Genomic DNA, 19,933 nt, shown 5'->3' with positions numbered 1-19,933 from the left:
TACAGGAGATGTTGCTTCAGGAAGGCAACATCCTTCATCAAACATCCCCACCATGCCACCTTTTTCACAGCCACCATCAGACAAAACTCTGAAGTCCAACACCACCAGGTTCAAGAACAGCCATTTCCCTTCAACGACTCAGTTCTGTATCCAACCAGCAAAACCCTTAGCACTACAGTTCAGTCACACTGTGACCACTTTGACCATTTTGCACTAAAATGGACTTTATTTTTCCTGTTATAATTTTTTTTCCTTGTAAAAATTATATATAATTTCTATTTAATTTATATTTTTCTTGTGGATGTTGCTACGTGCCCGTGAAGTTGCTGGAAGTAAGTTTTTCATTGAGCGTAGACATGCATTTTCTTGTGCATTTGATAATAATCTCGACTCCAGACTTTGACTATAACTCTGCATAGAGTAACGGCAGAATTAGTGTCTGACAGTGGACTATGATTCACTTTGTACTTATGTGTCTATTCATGGGATGCAAAGCAACCAAATATCAAACCTATATCGTCCTGCTTCCAAAGATGCCTTGAAGTGGCAAGTGTTCCAAGTATTTTCTAACTTCACAATGCATTATCAATTTACTAACTACGTATATAGATATGGCATGACACTATACTTTGTTGCTGATGTTTCTTGGGCAAAGCTGTTACCGTACTGTTGTCTTCATACATGATGGGGCTTTGTCCAACTTGACTTGGACAGGAGAGTAGTGGGTAAAAACAAAAGAAGCAAAAGTCAAAGCTGAGTTTATTGTCATATGCACACGTACATGGATGTGCAGGTGCAGTGGAAAACCTATCTGCAAAAGCATCACAGACACGTTATATCATATAAACAGCATTCATGAGAAAATCATAAATTCATCACTGTACCAGAAGACAAAGGAGTAGAATTAAGCCACCCAGCCCATTAAGTCTGCTCCACCATTCGATCATTTTTCCCACTCAACCCCACTTATATGCCTTCTGCTTGTAACCTTTGACACTCTTCCTAATCAAGAACCTATCAACCTTCACTTTAAATGTAGCCAATAAATTGGCCTCCCCGACACTCTGTGGCAAAGAATTCCACAGAATCATCTCTCTCTGGTTAAAGAAATTCCTCTCATCTCTGTCCTAAAGGGATGTCCTTCTAAAGGGATTGGACAGGCTAGATGCAGGAAGATTGTTTCTGATGTTGGGGGAGTCCAGAACGATGGGGTCACAGTTTAAGGATAAAGGGGAAGCCTTTTAGGACCGAGATGAGGAGAAACTTCTTCACACAGGGAGTGGTGAATCTGTGGAATTCTCTGCCACAGGAAACAGTTGAGGCCAGTTCAGTGGCTATATTTAAGAGGGAGTTAGATATGGCCCTTGTGGCTAAAGGGTATGGAGAGAAAGCAGGTACAGGGTTCTGAGTTGGATGATCAGCCATGATCATCCTGACTGGCGATGCAGGCTCGAAGGGCCGAATGGTCTACTCCTGCACATATTTTCTATGTTTCTGAGGCTGTGGCCTTTGGTCCTCGACTCTCTCCTGAGAAACACCCTCTCCTTAGCAGCACTTCTGACACGTGACTCTTGAATTTGTGGCGTCTTGCTAGTGTTTTCCTCAGTGAAGACTGATACAAATTACTTATATAGTTCATCCGTTATTTTTTTGTTTCCTGTTACAACTTAAGCAGCATCATTTTCCAGCAGTCCAGCATCCACTTTTGGATTTCTTTTCCTCTTTATATATCTGAAAATACACTCTTGACATCCTCTTTTATGTTATTGATTAGCTTACCTTCACATTTCACCTTTTCTTCCTACACTGCTTTTTATAGCTGCCTTCAGTTGGGTTCTAAAGTCTTCCCAATTCCCTAGCTTCCTGTTAACTTTGCAATACTGTATAGTGTCTCTTTTGTTTTTATGGTGCCTTTGACTTTCCTTGTCTCTCTTTAGAATGCTCCTTCTTTGGGATGAACTTATCCCCTGCAGCTTCCAAATTGCTCCCAGGAACTCCAGCCATTGTTGCTCAACCATCTCATCCCAGCTAGTGTCCCTATCAAAACAAAACCATCCTGTAGGCTTTCCACAAATTCCTTCTTTTGGGACCAAGTACCAATCTGATTTTCCCAGTTGGAGGAACGTTGTCTCATTTTTTAACTGCATTGCATTTGTGGTTTCTAAATGACAATAAACTGAATCTGAAATCTGAATATTCAAGTCCTCTATGGCCACAATAATATTGCCCCTTTAATAAGCCTTTTCTATTTCCTGTTGTAATTTGTACAACTACTATTCAGAGACGTCTATATAACTTCCATCAGGGTCTTTTTACCTTTTCATTTTCTTAGCTCTACCCACAAGCCACTCCAGAGCCTCTGGTCACCTGCCTGTCTTATCCTTGGATATAAAGCTCCAAGCTGTGATCTTCTTTCAACCACAATGCCAATATCTAACTGTGCTGTAAACTCCTCTGCCTTGTTTTGTATACTACATGCAAATATAACACCTACAGTCCTGTATTCACCATCCCTCTTCTCTGTGTTGCCTGAAATTAAATTCTTATCCCTTTCCAAACTTTTTGTCTTATTTTTCATTCTAGAAACATTAGTAACCTATCCTGTGCTCAGCTTCTCTTTTACTTTATCCATATTTTCCCAATATGTTGAACCCAACGCCTACTCTATCCAAAGCCTTAGATATGTGCTTGATCAGTACTCTGGTTCTAGCATAGTTCAGGTGGAGCCCATCTCATCAGAACAGCTTCCTCCTTCCCCAGTACTGGTGTCAATGTCCAATGAATTCAAACTCACTTCTCCCACACCAATCACTGAGCCACATATTTAACTCTCTAATCTTATTGACTCTTTGCCAATTTGTACATGGCTCAGGTAGCAATTCAGAGATTATTAGCTTTTTGGTTCTGCTTTTTTAATTTAGTTCTTAGCTTAAATTCCCTTAGCAAAAGTCTTTCCTTGTTCTTGTGTCACTGGTACCCACATGGACCAGGACAACTGGATCTTTCCCCTGACTCTCCAAATTCCTCTACGGGTCAGATGAGATGTTCCAAACCCAGACAGCAGGCTGGCAACAGATTCATCTGAACTCTCAACCCTTGTGACAGAGAATTATGTCTATTCCCTTGACTATACTATTTACAATTACAACAACATTTCTCATCTCTCTCCCTCCTTGAACGACTCCCTGAACCATGGTGCCATGGTTAGATTGATCATCCCTCCAACAGCCTCCACTCTTGTCCACACAGGGAGCTAGAACATCAGACCTGTTGGACAAGATCAAGGGCAGAGGCTTTTTCCAGCATTATTTCCAATTCCCTCATCTGCCTCACTCACAGTCACACCCTCTTGTCCCTGACCACAGACTGATCTTTATCAGCTATAATAAAATTATACACAATTTTTAAAAGAAAACACAATTAGAACATAAAGAAAGTCAATTGTAGACCAAGATAGCGAATGTGGTCACAATGTTGCCAAACTGCAGTGATTAGGATTTTACTGGTTGGTTCAAGAATCAAATGGTTGAAAGTAAGCAGCTTTTCTAGTACCTTAGACCCCAAAGGCAATGTTTTGTTTATTCTAGTTGGGAAATTCTCCAAGTTTTTGCTCTAGGACTTGCAGGATCTATTTATCAACTTGCAAATTCATCTCCATGTGACATGGTCTGAGGTCAAGATTGTGCCTGTTGCTTCAACAACTGCTACAGCTGACTTGTCGACAGGTAAAGTTTTCAGAAAGCTAATAAGATGTTATGAATCTGGGGCTTCATATCTTCCAATGTACCTCTGGAGATCTCTAATTATCTATTTAAACCTCCCAAATACAGAGCACTAAGACGATAGCAAGCACAAGAACAGTAACTCCACAGGCTGCAGGTAACATTCCACCCTGATTTGGATATAATTGTCATTCTTTTAATCTCCCTGGAGCTGCATAACCAATAGATCTTCCAAAAGGACTAAGGTGGCTGAAAAAGACTGTCAACATCACGGTTTCAAGAAGCAGTTAGGTGTGGTTAATGTATGTCACCTTCACTAGAAATGCAATCCTGAACATGGACAGGGACAAGGAGATGCCTTCTGTAATGGACTCACATGGTGGGAAGATAGAGACTGTCCTTTGCCCGATGTTGCAGAGCTGCCAGTTTCGACGCTTGCTGGAGCTTACTGTCACTGATCATCTCCTGACTCAGAACATGAAAGAGTCCCTTCACGTAATCTGCAACAATCTGGATTGGAAAGCAGAAATATATTTGTAATAGAACATAGCAGCATAGAACATAGAAAATCTACAGCACATTACAGGCCCTTTGGCCCACAATGTTGTGCTGACCATGTAACCTACTCTAGAAGCTGTCTAGAATTTCCCTACCTCATAGCCCTCTATAACTGACTAATGCACTGAACTCAGATCTCATTCTGAGAGGCTGGAGGTTCATATACATGCCATTTCCACCTATTATTGCTAGTATTGCAAACTAGTTGATTAGTGACCTAGGGAACACAAGGAACTAAAGTTGTTGAGCTTGTGAACACTAGATCCCACAACTGGTGAGATTAGGAACTCCAGGGCCCAGAATTGGCAATTTAGGAACATAAGTATAGAAGCCATTGAGCAGTGAGCTCAGGACAAGCCTGTTTTCAGCTTTGCTTCAGTAACAGCTTGGGATTCGTGCTCTCAATGCCTGTCCTTGTGAGGGAGTCTTGGTATGTAATAAACACACAGTGGAGGTTAGCAACTCGCTCTAATGAGAAGTGGGAAGAGTAGCAAATACCATATTACAGTACTGCTACTGTTCCAGGGCTGTTTGCAAAACGACTCACTGAAGGAGGGAGAACGAGATCCATTTTGTTTTGACACCACCATCTTACACTGATTTGAAATCATCCCTTTTTCTCATCTAGGTCAGAATTCATTCAACACTGCAGAGTTAGTTGTCCCTTGTTATGACCCCAGCCCCCTCCTTTGTGAGAATCGCAAGAGAGAGAGAGAGAGCAGCCTTACGGTTTGGAATGTGGGCTGGCCTCTCAGCCAGACAAAAGCCTTGGACATAGCCATTGTCTTGGGAGACACCTTTGTGGAATAAGGGACTGGACTATGTGCAAACCCTCAGGGCAACGTGGGCTGGGTGCTGGGGGAAAGATTGCCTCACCCCCCCACCCTGATTGACATCTACAACCCTGCCAGTCCAGATAAAAGGTGGGCTGCCGAGGCGGGGCCTCAGACGCACCAAGGAGACACACGAAGAAGACACGATAGCGCTTCCCGTTGGAGCGGGAAGCCATTTTGAAGGAAGCCACGTGCGTTAGATTCCGGATCGGGAGTCTGTGGCTGAAACCAAAGGAAAACCGTTTTAACTAACAACCGGGATTTTCTTCATAAAGACGACGGGCAAGTGTTCCTTCTTTCTCACCACTCACTCTCTCCAACACGTGAAATGCCAGCAGTTCCCAAACGGAAAAGCCTGAAAATTTATGAGTGACTTTTATATTCCTTTGGACTCAGTATTCCCCTAGACAATGATAGAGCTTATTTCTGATTGATTATTACTATACCTGTGCTTTAGATTGAGTTTTGACGATGTATATGATCTGAATGTTTTGTATTAACCATACGTTTGTGCCCCTTTATAAATAAAAACGTTTGAAAATAGTACCATCAGACTTCAGCGGACCTCTCTATCTTTGCTGGTAGGTCACCCGGTTACTGGGAACGTAACACCCTCTTTATAACAACTGTCAGACACAGCTTGTTGATTATCGCAGTATCTTGCGTACCTGGTTATAATGCACAGTTACACATAACTCATTTTCATATTTCAGAGGCTGAATCCAGAGGACTCGTCGGAAACAGAAGGTGAAGTTTGGATCGTCTTGTTCTGCTGCTGCAGCCACATCGAGGATATAATCCTTTTTGCTGAGTGGTTGCACATTTTTCCCTGGAACAAGAAAATGGAGAACACCACATGAGACTGTAGCGTGTAATCCAATCACTCTCACTATTTTCACATGCTTGTAAATACTCTATTCTTTGCTTCCTCCTCTATTCACATTGCCCTGCTTTACAGACATGCCAAAATTGGCACTTAAAGCAAATACCTCTATTGGTGATGACAAAAATAGAATATTCCTCTGTGGCCTCTGGGTTCTGCAGTCCCATTTCAGTACACACATCTTCAATCACGTCAACTACAACCTGGATCAGAACAAAAAGAGAAAGCATCATCACAAGCATTATTTCTACAGTAAATCACAACAGCAGTTTCACAACTCTTTCCGACAGGGGAGAGAGAGCCAGGAAGGAAGAGAGAGGAAAGAAGGAAGAGAAAAATGGAGGAGAGAGAGAGAAAAGGGGGGAGAAGGTTAAAAGGGGCAAGAGAGAAAGCAGGTGAGGGAGGGAGGGAGAAAGAGAGAACGAGAGAGAGCGGGAAAGAGAGAGAGAGAGAGAGAGAGAGAGAGAGAGAGAGAGAGAAAGGGAGGAATGAGAGAGGACAACATTCAGGACTCTCATCGCTCAGTACATGCCTTTTTATTGCTATCATCAGAGAGGAAGCACAGAAACCTGAAGACACACACACATTTTAGGAACAGCTTCTTCCCCTCCACCATCAGATTTCTGAATGATCAATGGACACTGTATACTGCCTCAATATTTTTGTTCATGTATTGCACTATACTGCTGTCACAAAATAACACATTTCACAAAATATGCCAGAGATATTAAACCTGAATCTGATTTTGAGGATATAAAGAGAGCAGAAAGGGCAAAGGAGGGAAATGGAGGGGGAGAGAGAGTTGGGTTAAAGAGAGATGGGTGAGCGAGAGGGTGTTGAGAGAGTGAAGTAATAGAGATGGAAAATAAAGAGATAAGATATAGGGAGGGGAAAACAGAGAGAGGAGGGAGAGAGGAGAGAGAAAGGGACAGAGAGGAAGGGACAGAGAGAGAAAAGGAAAACAAGAAAAGAGAGGGTGAGAAACAGGGAAATCTAAAGGAAGAAAGCGAAAGTGGTTGAGAGACAGAGAGTAATGTGAGAAGAAATGAAGGGGAGAGAGATGAGGCAGGAATGAGAAAGATAGGGAAGGGAGAGAAAAGGGTAAGAAGATATAGGAGGGAAAGTGGAGAGATGGGAGAGAATAAGAGGTTAAGAGAGAAGAGAGGGTAGAAAGGGGTGACTGAAAGAGAGAGGGGAGAGAAGGGAGTGGAGTGCGTGGAAGGGATGAGAGTAGGGTTGGAGAGGAATCAGAAGGTAGGTAAGGTGAACGATGGGGAGAGAGTTAGCAAAGGGTACAGACGAGAGTGAGACAATGAAGGTGTTCAGAGAGAAAGTGAGAGAGCAGCATGACTGAGAGGAAGTGGAGAGAGAAAGAAGGGGCATGTGAGAAAGAGAAGGGGGAAGAGAGAAAGGGGAGAGGGTTGAATAAAGGGGCAAGAGAATTGAAAGATGTGTGAGAGAGGGGAATGAGAGAGGGTGAAAGAGAGGGAGAGATATAAGAGAATGGGAATGGAAGGGAAATGGAGTGAGGAAGACATGGTGAGAGGAGAAGAAAGGAAGGGGATGGGAATGGGGGAGAGAGAGTGAAGGGGTTAAGGGAGGAGAGACAAAGAGGAGAGTGAGAATGCATGAAGAGTGTTAAAGTAGTTGGTCTAGTTATAACAAAGGCATGGGTACTGATGTTAGCAGATGCACTAAGATTGGCAGGTTTACAATGCTACTGGTGGGAATAACGGATGTTAGTGATGGCATAGATATTTCATTTGAAGTTCATTTTTTTGGGTCAAAAGTAACACCAAGATTGTGGACAGACTGGCTTAGCTTCAGGCAGTTATTGGAGATGGAACTGGATCACAGAGCTTTGTAGAGCCTTACAGCTATACAGTATGGAAAAGGCCTCTTGGCCCAACTTGTCTATTTGGAAATGCTTTCCAGGGAATAGAGAAACAAGCAAATGAAAATGCTGGAACCTGCATCGAAACATAAATTGCTGAAAGAACTCAGCAGTTCAATGAAAGCAAAGGGATGCTTGATGCTATGGATTGAAATCTTGCATTTGGAGTTTATGGTGGGCACTTAAGTCAATAACTTCAGTCCCAATATGGACTTGGATGAAATTTCATTTCCTACTCAGTGTTTGATTACTTTGACACTGATCAATGAGCCATACTTTGGGTGCCTATTCAGGACTCACCGAGCAGGTTTTTATCTTCAGATGTCGCTCCACGTTGCCAGGTAACAAAAAGATTTGGCGTTTCGAGCTCCTGCCGGCCTTTAGAGAAAGGAATTGTCATACAAGATGTTCCAGTGAGACTTATTTTATTTAACTACTCCTAACAAACATACACTTCATTTCATCAGAACCATTCCCCACGACCAAGCCATGTTCCAAAATCATTATATGTCAATAGCATTTACGTAAACTCTCTCCTAACGAGGGTATGAAATTTCCCAGCTACAACCTGTTTTGGCTGTTTTTCCTTTTCATCAGTTCAAAACTTATTTTATAATGAGCAATAAACTCCCCAGCTGATCTAGTAAATTGGAATAGGCCCAGTATGAAAAATCACTCTTACAGTATGTAATCTCATATTTCAGCATAATCCTGATGAATCTGTGCTGTACATCTTTGCAGGAACCTTTCTGGAATGGAAAGCAAAAACTGAGTCTAAGCTCTCATTCTGATTAACTGATGGTCTTCCAAGTCCATTATTACTTTTGGTTTTACTTCTTTGAATTTCCACTTTCAAGGAAACGTCTATCACTATTATTTCATTCTTGGTTTTTCCAGCCAAAAATACACCAGCTCAAACTTGTCCACATGAGACCCTAAGCTACGTGCCAACTACTTCTTTTGAAGGATTTCCCATTGTTTTTCAACTTGTGTGTTGTCAGTAAGATTGTCATCAGGGTTAAGATTATGTTTTCAAGTCCATATCAATGGACTAAATCACAAAGACTCTACATAGAATCCTGGAGTACATGACAGTCAATCATCCCCAAATTAAAGCAGATCCACTTATCCAATTCTTTGTTAGGTAACCCACATTCTATCTAGTTGTTACATTTCATATATACCATAGAGACCAGTGTCTGACAAAGCTTATTGAAACATTGAGCCAGTGGTAGTTTTATGTGAGGTCATGGGCCAGTAGGATTTGGATTGGAGTGAAGTAACTGGGGTGGAAAGTGTGAAACTATTAAAATATTATATACCTGTATGTGAGTGTGTGTGTGTGTGTATGAAAATGTGCCAATTGGACATGGGATGGGGGTCTGGCTAGGAACTGAGCTTGTCAGACTTGTGACTGGAAGCATTTGGGTAGTAGAAACATAACTGGGGATTAGGCTGGAGTAGCTTCGGCCATGCCGTTCACACTTCTGGGATGATGTGCTTTAGACAAGTGATCACAAGGTCAACAAGGAGTTGTGTGGTGGGAAGGAACTTTAAGAAGCACAATCCACATGAAAGGAAATGGATGTTTATACATTCACTGGAAGCAGGTTAAGTACAGTCAGGCCCTCCTTCAACAAAGTTTAGGAAGTTTCAGTCACCCAATTAGACTTGGCTTGGTGTGAGTGAACCCTTTACTTTGTAACTCTCAAATGTGTACAAGTGCTTTGCAAAAGTTGGAGTTAAAACATGTAAGACATATTTAACCAGGGCAGCCTCCATATACTTGGAAGAAATTTCTGGAAGCACGCAGGTAGTTATGACTAATAATCAAGTTTTTGATAATATTACGAGTAGTGTAGGAAAATATTACATTATGCAACAGAATTTCTTGGACTGTATGCCTAGGTTCTGCTAACATACATTTTCTTAATCACCATTGGATACATTCCTTTTATCTAAAACTCAAAAGTTGATTTACAGTTGCCTTGTGAATAGTGATATGTTAGGCCAGATCTTATTAGGGAACTTGGCAGTTCCACATCGAAATGCAGACCTTCACCTGCCCACCCATGACATAACTCAACATTGTGTGTGAATGCATAAATTCTGAATATGTTGGCTAAGCCCTGCTGGTGATATTTGGCTGCCCGGCCATTATCAGCATGATCTTGTTGCAATTTCTCAGAAGTTACTCTGGAGAATCTTCCACTGAATTTATGCCAGATTAGGTGGTAACAGGTCCATTCATTTAAATGGAAAAGGTCAGCAATAAGGATATAAAGATATATATATTTTTTTAATGAATTGCTGAATGTTTCTGCATGCCTTGGGAAAGTTTGAAGAAGTGTGGCAGAAATAAACTGACAAGATCCCATTAAAATGCTAACGTTATTCACTAACCATTATGGCTTTGAGCTCCATGCCATCTGGGAACTGGGTTCTACCACCAAACTGGAAAGTCTTCTTCAGGTTTTGGTGACAAGCTTTTGTGATTCCTGCACAGTGTGGGTCAGAATTGATCTGTCAGTATTACTGCATTCAGTTTTCAAAACAGAAAAAGAGAAAAGAAAGCGATTGCATCCAAATAAAATAGAGAGAAATAAAACAAAGTACCTTGAAAGCTGGCACCAGGCATCCTGCAGACAGTCTCCAGCAATTTAAAAAGGTATGGTTTAAGTACTTCTGAACACTTGTAATAGGCAGTGAGAATATAGAGCAGCCTCCAGCCACGCTGGATACTATCACTGCAACAGACATTAGAAACAACTTCATTACTTACTGATCGCAGGAAGCTGGTGATTGAGTTCATAAAGTACTCTTGCCACCCAGTCACTTGGAAGAGAAACTTCTATTTACATAGCACCTTTCACAACTTCAGGAACCTCCAAGTGGTTACGTTCACTGAAGTATAGTTTGATGATGAACAGGCAATGCACAAATACAAGTATCCTAAAAGATCATGTGATAAAGACCAGATCATTTATTTTAGTGATATAAGGCTACGTCCACACTAGACCGGATAATATTGAAATTGCCGGTTTTGCCTAAAAATGATAGGCGTCCACACTAAGCGTTTTTGAAAATATCTCCGTCCACATTGCAACGGATACTTTGGCGAAACTCCTCCTACTGCGCATGCGCAGCACACATCTACTGAAAACAAGTGACATGTTTGGTGTCGAATCTTGCTGTGAAAGACTTGGTGCGCGTTTGTTCAGTTACAGACTAGAAAAACTTAAACGACGGACAGCTGTTGGCTCTCGCGTAGGAGGACTTAAAATTAAAAAAAAACAAATACTGGAGCATACGGAGGCAACCGACAGGGAGTTCACGGACAGATTGACCCGGCTGACGATGAACATTGAAAAACTGACTAACTCTGTTGCATTAATAAAGCACCTTGTTAAATGTATAAAACATGTCTGCATCAGTGTTATCTTGTATTTCCATACAATGTTACATTAGGCTGTTACACATCTATTGTCAGAGAAGTACTTGCATAAATAGGTAAACCACCTTCAGACGAACAAGGACAGAAAACAGGGCAAAGTGAGTATACTTATTTATTCAGTAAGTCATGGGTCAAAGTATTTGGTGAGTATGTATCTAACTCTTCTGGCTTCAGTCTCATTGCCGTCTGTTCTGAAATTGTTAGGTTGCGTTTAAGAAAACAATGAAATGGCGCGCTGCCGTCACCATCTGTTCCGGCACGTCATAACAGCGTTTTTAGATATCTCCGGTTACCCCGTCCACACTGCTCTGGCCAAGCGGCGTTTTCAAAATTACACACTCTGGAGAGTGTTTCTGAAAATTTCCATTTTGAGGGGAGGAAAACGCCGTTTTAGTGTGGATGGAGGGTAAAAACGAAGAGAAAAAGCTTCAGTTACGGATTTATCTGGTCTAGTGTGGATGTAGCCTTAGCTAAGGTTAACAGCTGATCAGGACATTGGAACAAACACTCCTTATACTTCTTTCTCTGAATGTGGAATCTGTTAGTTCCAGCCTAATGAACAAACGGTTATCTCTTCCTTTAACAAGTTATCTCAGACCGTTCTGCACTCCCAGAGTGTCGGTTTAAATTTCAATGCTCAAACTCTGCATTGGGACTGAACCTCTGACCTTCTCACTGAATCTCCAGTTTTATTTATTAAACTATGACCAAGACTTTGAATTGGTCGATATTATCTCCCCATTTCCTTCTTATCTGAAACACAGATGGTAATTTCTGGATTACAACATAATATGTTGTTGATAATCTCCTTCCTGTATGAGAAACACAGTACTTTCAGAGCAATTGAGTCAGTCAGCACTGAAATAGGCCCTTGCCCATCTAGCTAATGCTGATCAGCAAACTCCCATTTACACTAATCCCAATTTATTCATCATTCATTCCTCTTAATTCCACCCATACCCTCTACCAAATTTTACCACTTGCCTACGTACCAGAGGCAACTCCCAGTGGCCAATTTACCAAGCAGCCGGTGTGTTTTTGGAACGAGGATGGAAAGTGGAGCATCCAGGGGTCACGGGGAGAACGCAGAAGCTTCACGTGCACAGAGTTCAGGATTGAATCTGGGTGGCTGGAGGTGTGAGGCAGCAGCTTTACAAGCTGTAACACTGCGTCACCTTATTTGGTAGATTGTACTTCTGTCCTCCAGCATGGAAGCAGGCCTTCCAAAGTAAGCTCGAGTTGGGCACTGGTTGATTGGATTGCAAACTTAAATGCGGGAATGCTTATCAGCAACATTAACCCCGCACCCCGCTCCCCACTCTTCCTCAATTCCGCACTCCGATCTTTCACCTCTTCTCACCAACCTATCATTTCCCCCTGCGTCCCCTCCTCCTTCCCTTTCTCCCATGGTGGTCCACTCTCCTCTCTAATCAAATTCCTTCTTCTTCAGCCCTTCACCTGACTTCACCCATGACCTTCAGCCCTTCACCTTTCCCACCCACCCACCTGCCCTCTCCCATGACCTTCCAGGTAGCCTCCTTCCCCTCCCCCACCTTTATATTCTGGCATCTCCTCCCCTCCTTCTCAGTCCTGAAGAAGGATCTCAGCTGAAACGGCGACTGAGTATTCATTTCCGTAGACGCTGCCTGACCTGCTGAGTTCCTCCAGCATTTTGTGTGTGTTACTGAGGATTTCCAGTCTCTGCAGATTTTCTCGTGAGCATGTATAAATGGTGGGCATCTCTCCTTAATTTTACACAATCATTCGTAGTAACTACGTTCAGATGTGGACTGTGTTTAATAGCAATTGTGCCTATGTTTGGTCAATAGAGTAAAGGTCAATGACTCCTACTGCTTTTTCCTTACGTTTTGGAGCTGGTGTTGTCGGTAATCTGTTTGATAATCTGGCAGTAGGTTTCATCTTTCATCACCTCATGCTCTGCACATAGCTACAAAAGACAGAACAGGGACAGGTGAAAGTAAAATGAAGCATCAATTTGCATCAAGTCCTGGAGTATGTGACTAAAATGCTGAATGCTCAGCCATCTGATCTCTTCACACATTGTACACTCTCTCTCTCTCTCTCTCTCTCTCTCGTTGAGCTAGACATATGTCGTGTGTCACTAGACCACAAATAGAGGCCCAATGCCGAGCCAGGTCTCAGGTGAACAGACTCATTTAGACATCGATTATGTTTCAGCCTCTACGCTCTGGACTGGACTGGGTTCGAGGTAGAAACCTGCTGAGCACATGTACCTCATGCCATTTCCATCCCTGCATCCCCCAGTCAGGCAGATCGGAGCAAAAGCATACAGACCCTCAACACAAAAACACACACATGCACACACAAATATAGATGGCACACAGATAAACAGAAACACAGAGACAAAGCTACAGACACACTAACACGGGCTCACAGATACAAACACACACAAGCATAAACACAGAGGCACATACATAAAAGCATTCCCATGTACGTACGTACACACACACACACACACACACACACACACACACACACACACACACACACACACACACACACACACACACACACACACACACACACACACACACACACACACACACACACACACACACACACACTGCAATCATTACTCTGAAATAAGATCGGCAGGGATCTGCAGTTGCTTGTTATTGACCCCAAAATCTACTGGTAGAATTCCAGAGTCATTCGGCTCTGAAGTTATTCACCTGACTTCCTCCTAAGCTTGATAAAAAGAGAAACACTTAAAATAAAGTGTACAGCTGTGGAAGACTACTAGGATCTTGTCAGGGCTGTTCTGTGTTATCTCAGGAACACTGATTGTTGAAATGAAAACAGTCCACAAATAAACCTCGTCATGGTTGATTTATCAAATGCAAATGGTTCGCATCAAAACCTCGCAGTGTAGGCCTACAGGGTAACAATGGCAAAAATATCAGTGGCCATTTACTGAGTGAAACATGGCCTAAAAAGTCATTCGGGAGCAGATCATGAGCATGAATGGAACAAAGCTCACAGAATTTGAAAGTTGAGTTGGCAGATGGAAATGTAGTCAGCTGAACTTTAGAAGGTACAACCAGTTGAAAACTACTGTAAGTTCACATGTCAAGGAACATAACTTTTAGAGCTGCCCCAGCAATGACTGTACATAACAACCATCAGTTAAGCCAGGAATTTGTGAGTAGGCTGTGTTAGTGACGACAAAATTTGTATAAGGTATAACTTGCACAGATAAAATCATTTTTATTAATGAAATCCCAATCATCCCTTGTAACTTGCATAAGGGATGCAAGTATTGGAAGAATTATGTCCTTACAGATTTAGCTATCAGTAAAGGTTTCTGAGATGCATCATTACATTGCAGAAGGGGATAGGAGGAAGATGCAGACAGGCTTTAGGTGGAGGGTACACAGACGGGGCTCGGTGAAGGGGATAGGAGGAAGATGCAGACAGGCTTTAGGTGGAGGATACATAGACGGGGCTCGGTGAAGGGGATATGAGGAAGATGCAGACGGGCTTTAGGTGGAGGGTACACAGACGGGGCTCGGTGAAGGGGAATCACGTAGGAGTTGTTCATCTGTTTTCAAAGAAAAATTATCTTTAAGTTAAGGAGTTTTCTTGGAATATTGTCCTAGTCCTAACAAATGTGAGAGCAAATATATCTGAAACAATTGCACACTTCCCTCATCAGTTAATGAGAAGACCCTTGAGAACACTACACATCCGTCAGTGTTTACAAGAGCAGAAAGACAATTCAAAGAACCCGGCACAAATCTATAAAAGGCTTGTGGTATTTTTCATGGTTCTACATAATGATGATGCTGGCCAGTGGTGTAGTGGCATCAGCACCAGACTTCAAGGCGAATGGTCCCGAGTTCGAATCCGGCCAGCTCTTGCATGCTTTCCGTCCGTGCTGGGTTGAGCGTCGAGCTAGCAACTCGGCCTCGTAAAAGACATTCGCTAAGCAAGCGGCAAAAAAAATGCTGGCCGATTCGCCACAAGGCGTGAAAAGGAACAACAACACAATGATGATGGTAGAAACTTAGGCAGGAGTTGTAAGGATAACAAGCTAAGAGTCAGAGTCATGGACTTGTACAGCACAGAAAAAAAGGACCTTTTGGTCTAACTCATGCCTGAATTAAACTCATCCCATTTGTGTGCCTTAGGCCCATATCCCTCTACTCTTTTCTAAACCAAGTTCCTGTCAAATTGCTTTTAAACATTGTAAAGGTATTTCTCTATCAATGCCTCTGACAGCTTGTTCCATATAACCACCCCCAACAATGTGGAAAAATGCCCCCCAGGTCTCCCTTAAAGTTATTAGAGCCCAGCAGGACTCAGGATTGGAAAAGTTTCAATTGTTTGGATGTAAATCATTAAACGACAGTCACAATAAGATAGTCAAAAATTGCTGGTCTGATAGTTTATACAACATAATTGCCAATGGGGACTAAATGGTACCACATTAGTGAGTGCAAGCTGCTATACGACACCAAGAGGGTGAGAAAAAGTGAAGTATGGGGTGAATATTAGAGGTACAATGGAGGGCCCCTTCGATGAGATTTGTACTCTGACCATGGTATGATGATATGCTAGCGTTAACAGCTCCTTTATCATTTTTTCTCTCTGATGTGACAGCAGCTCGGACTGGCCCAGAGATGACTAAATCTGGGGGTATCCCCGGTTCACTTTGGGGGGCGAGGATGCGTGGAAGGGGTAAGGCATATTCTATGACAGGACCAACTTCATTCAGGCATCACAGTATCGGAATTCCTCAAAAGCAAAACGCCACTGATATAAAAATGTAAATGATTAATATTGATCTTTCTGCTTTCTCCGAAGGAGAGACCAACAAAGTTCCCGATGTGAGTGTGTGTGGCTAATTATTAACTAGAAGGAAAATTCTCTCCTGCATGTTGTCCACATGCAATGTGTAAGAGCTGGGGTCTGTGAGTAGAAAGTTCCAAGTAAATTTATTATCAAAGTACAAACGTTTGTACATCTAGTATATGTATACTCGTTAAATCCAATAACCATAAATAGAATCAATGGAAGAGCAGTTTAAATGATCTATATTTGTGAAGACAATATTCATAGGAGGTACAACTTCACAACAAAATAAAATTATTTGTTTACAGGATTCTAGTAAATTTTGGTCAAATTTATAGTTGGGATACAAATGTTGTAAAGACTCTGTTCCTACAGAATGACTTTGATCTTAGTAGGTCAGTGCCAGGTTTTAAAAATAGTTTCCTACATTCTATTTGTACAGGGTGACCAATTTCTTATTTAAATACAAGACTTCCTGTCCAATATGAAACGTTTGCAACCCTACTCTGCCCTGCACATAAACTCAGTGGCTCCTTTTTTAGGTATCTCCTTGTAAAAGGATGCAGAGGAGATTTACAAGGATGTTTCCTGGACTGGGGAGCATGCCTTATGAGTATAGGTTGAGTGAACCTGGCCTTTTCTCCTTGGAGCGACAGAGGATGAGAGGTGACCTGATGGAGGTGTATAAGATAATGGGAGACATTGGTCATGTGGATAGTCAGAGGCTTTTTCCCAGGGCTGAAATGGCTATCATGAGAGGGCATAGGTTTAAGGTGCTTGGAAGTAGGTACAGAGGAGATGTCAGGGTTACGTTTTTTACGCAGAGAGTGGTGAGTGCATGGAACGGGCTGCCAGCGACGGTGGTGGAGGTGGATACGATAGGGTCTTTTAAGAGACTCCTGGATAGGTACATAGAGCTTAGAAAAATAGAGGGCTAGGTAATTTCTAAATAAGTACATGTTCAGCACAACATTGTGGGCTGAAGGGCCTGTATTGTGCTGTAGGTTTTCTATATTTCTATGTTTCTATGAGTGTATGTTTGTGGTCTTTTGCTGCTGTGGCCCATCCACATCAAGGTTCGATATGTTGTGTGTTCAGAGATGCTCTTCTGAACACCACTGATGTAATGTGTGGTTATGTGAGTTACTGTCTCCTTGCTATTTTCCTCAGATCCTATCTCATTAACAAGGCTTTTTAGTCCACAGAACCACCGCTCACTGGATTTCTTTTGTTTCTTTCTCCATTCTCTGTAAACTCTAAAAACTGTTGTGCATGAAAATCCCAGGAGATCAGCAGTTCCTGAGATACTCAAACCACCCTGTCTGGCACCAACAATCATTCCTTGATCAAACTCACTTGGATCACATTTCTTCTCCATTCTGATGTTTGGTCTGAACAACATCTGAACCTTTTGACCATGTCTGCATGCTTTTATGCATTGAGTTGCTGCTACATGATTGGCTGATTAGATATTTGCATTTACAAACAGGTGTACCAAGGGTAATTAGGGATGGGCAATAAATGCTGGCTCAGCTGGGGACGCCCACATCCCGTAAATGAATAATACATGAATAAAGTGGCTGCTGAGTGTAACACAAGACAACACAGTCATGAACACAAGAATGCAAATGTGTACACACATTCCTATTGAGGAGGTGAACATATGTTTTGAGTAGAATGGGGCTATATATTTTAGAGTTCAGAAGATTAATTGGTGAAATGTATGAGATTCTGAGGGAAATTGGCAGGGTAGGTGCAGAGACCATATTTTCTTAAGAGTGAAATTTTTTTTCTCAGAGAATTGTGAATCTTTGGAAGCCTCTATTTCTCATGCTGCAAGTACTGGGTAATTAATCATATTAAAAGATTTTTGCACTATGGGGGATTCAACGAGGCAGACAAGTGGAGATGAGGCCAACAAGCAAATTAACCAAGATCTTATTGAGTAACAGAGCAGACTATGATGATTAAGTACAGTATATGGCCCACAACTCTCTCTCTCTCTCTCTCACACACACACACACACACACACACACACACACACACACACACACACACACACACACACACACACACACACACACACACACACACACACACACACACACACACACACAATAGTCATAGAAAACTCATTAATTTGCAATATCTTATATGAAGTTATCTCCTGAACATCATCCTTTTAGTGTTCATCTGATCAGGGATCTGTTTTAACAAACATATCCAATTGTCTTTCAAAGGTGAAGTTAAAGAGACACACATATCTTTGTAGTCAAGGCCCTCAAAGAATGTCATTATAACATTCTGCTTATCAACATACATGCACTATGCACAATCACCACTAAACAAGAGCACATGCACTCTTTACCTTAAGGATGGTATAGATCACTTCTTGTTCTGTCTGGCCTTTGAGAGGATGGTCCCCCATGAATTTCATGACAGCTGCAGGAAGGAAACATGGTTCAATAACAAATGGAAGGGGATGGAGGAATCAACCATCTTTGTTCACTTGAGGTGAACGCAAAATTCAATCCCCAACTGACTACACTGGCCAATCCCATTTGTCAATGGATCTCAGCACTACTAGAATTCTCACTCCTGATGTCCGCACTGGGTGGAAGGGTAGAGATATGTCTCTACCAAAGGAGGTGTAAGGCGCACCTTCCCTCCGCTAGCCTGTAGGTCACCCTTGGGCAAGGTGTAGCACCTGTTCAGCCCTGCGATCAGGGTCATGTGATGCCATGGGAGCAGGTGGTGGATGGTGCATGTCATAAGTCCTGGTTGTGCGACCACTGACACCTGGCAGACAATCTGAAGAGTATTGATAATGTCTGGGGTCATCTGTCTTGTAAAGACACTGCCTAGAAGAAGGCAATGGGAAACCGCTTCTGTAGAAAAATTTGCCAAGAGCAATCGTGGTCATGAAAAGAGCATGATGGCCCACATAACATGACAATCTCATAACTATGACAATGATTATGTCCACACAAAAAACTATTAGGAAGTTTGCAATAGGTGACCTCAGGATTGTAGAGTCTGTTTTACTGTATGAGGGAGAGACCTCTACACAATAAAATAAACTGTGGAGATAATAGGCTACTTCTCCAAATATCTTTCTGACTGTTGTGCCTATCTGATTCATTTAAATACATTGAGGAAGAATTTTGAGCCAAAAAATCTCTTTAAAGGTGCAAGGAGTACTAGGTTTCGGAGAGCTGGAGCTTTAAAGGCTGCAGAGAAAAATACCCCAAAGCCAGGCCAGGACGAGTAGCTCACAACCTCGCAGAAGAGGTCCTGGGACAAGGATCTTAGCTTTATTATCCCAGGATCCTGCAGAGTGAATGAGGGAAATCATTTGGGTGTGGGTGTCAGAATGGGAGGGATCACATTGAGGGAATTTGCTGAGAAATCATGTTAAAAGGTCAAGTTCATACTCAGGTTCAAGTTGGGCAGAAGTTTGAATGGGGCAGGAAAAAGGGGTAATGTGCTTGGGCCAAGAGTCAGGGTGAGGGGTTGGAGGATGGTAGTTAGGGGCAAGACATTGTTAGGCGAAAGTGTCATGGTGTCTATCCGGACTGGGATAGAATTGATGATCAGGTTGACATGAGGGACTGGTGAGAGGCCAGAAATCAATGCAGACACACAGGTTACTCATGTGCCAAGAAATAGAAGAATTGAGAAAGAGGTAAATGGTCTCGCAATAGCTTGAGGTGAGAGTTCTGAGTGGAGGGAAATGGACTGGGGCAAGATGAG

At 42.3% G+C, this 19,933-nt stretch overlaps 1 protein-coding gene across 1 annotated transcript in view; it reads right to left on the bottom strand.

The window, feature by feature from the left end:
- myo15aa (myosin XVAa) overlaps positions 1 to 19,933 on the bottom strand; it is a 190,413-nt gene that overhangs the window by 28,551 nt on the left and 141,929 nt on the right. The window contains exons 53-60 of the mRNA XM_073060850.1: positions 18,549 to 18,622; positions 13,210 to 13,292; positions 10,507 to 10,637; positions 10,294 to 10,388; positions 8,191 to 8,268; positions 6,103 to 6,199; positions 5,782 to 5,942; positions 4,099 to 4,232 (exon numbers count right to left, since the gene is read on the bottom strand). Of these exons, the coding sequence (XP_072916951.1) occupies positions 4,099 to 4,232; positions 5,782 to 5,942; positions 6,103 to 6,199; positions 8,191 to 8,268; positions 10,294 to 10,388; positions 10,507 to 10,637; positions 13,210 to 13,292; positions 18,549 to 18,622 (853 nt within the window). The remainder of the gene's footprint in view (positions 1 to 4,098; positions 4,233 to 5,781; positions 5,943 to 6,102; positions 6,200 to 8,190; positions 8,269 to 10,293; positions 10,389 to 10,506; positions 10,638 to 13,209; positions 13,293 to 18,548; positions 18,623 to 19,933) is intronic.

This window comes from Hemitrygon akajei, chromosome 11 (genome assembly GCF_048418815.1).
Source record: "Hemitrygon akajei chromosome 11, sHemAka1.3, whole genome shotgun sequence".
Taxonomy (NCBI): Eukaryota; Metazoa; Chordata; class Chondrichthyes; order Myliobatiformes; family Dasyatidae; genus Hemitrygon; species Hemitrygon akajei.
The sequence above is the reverse complement of the archived record's forward strand: the minus strand, read 5'-3'. Positions and strand labels throughout refer to the sequence as shown.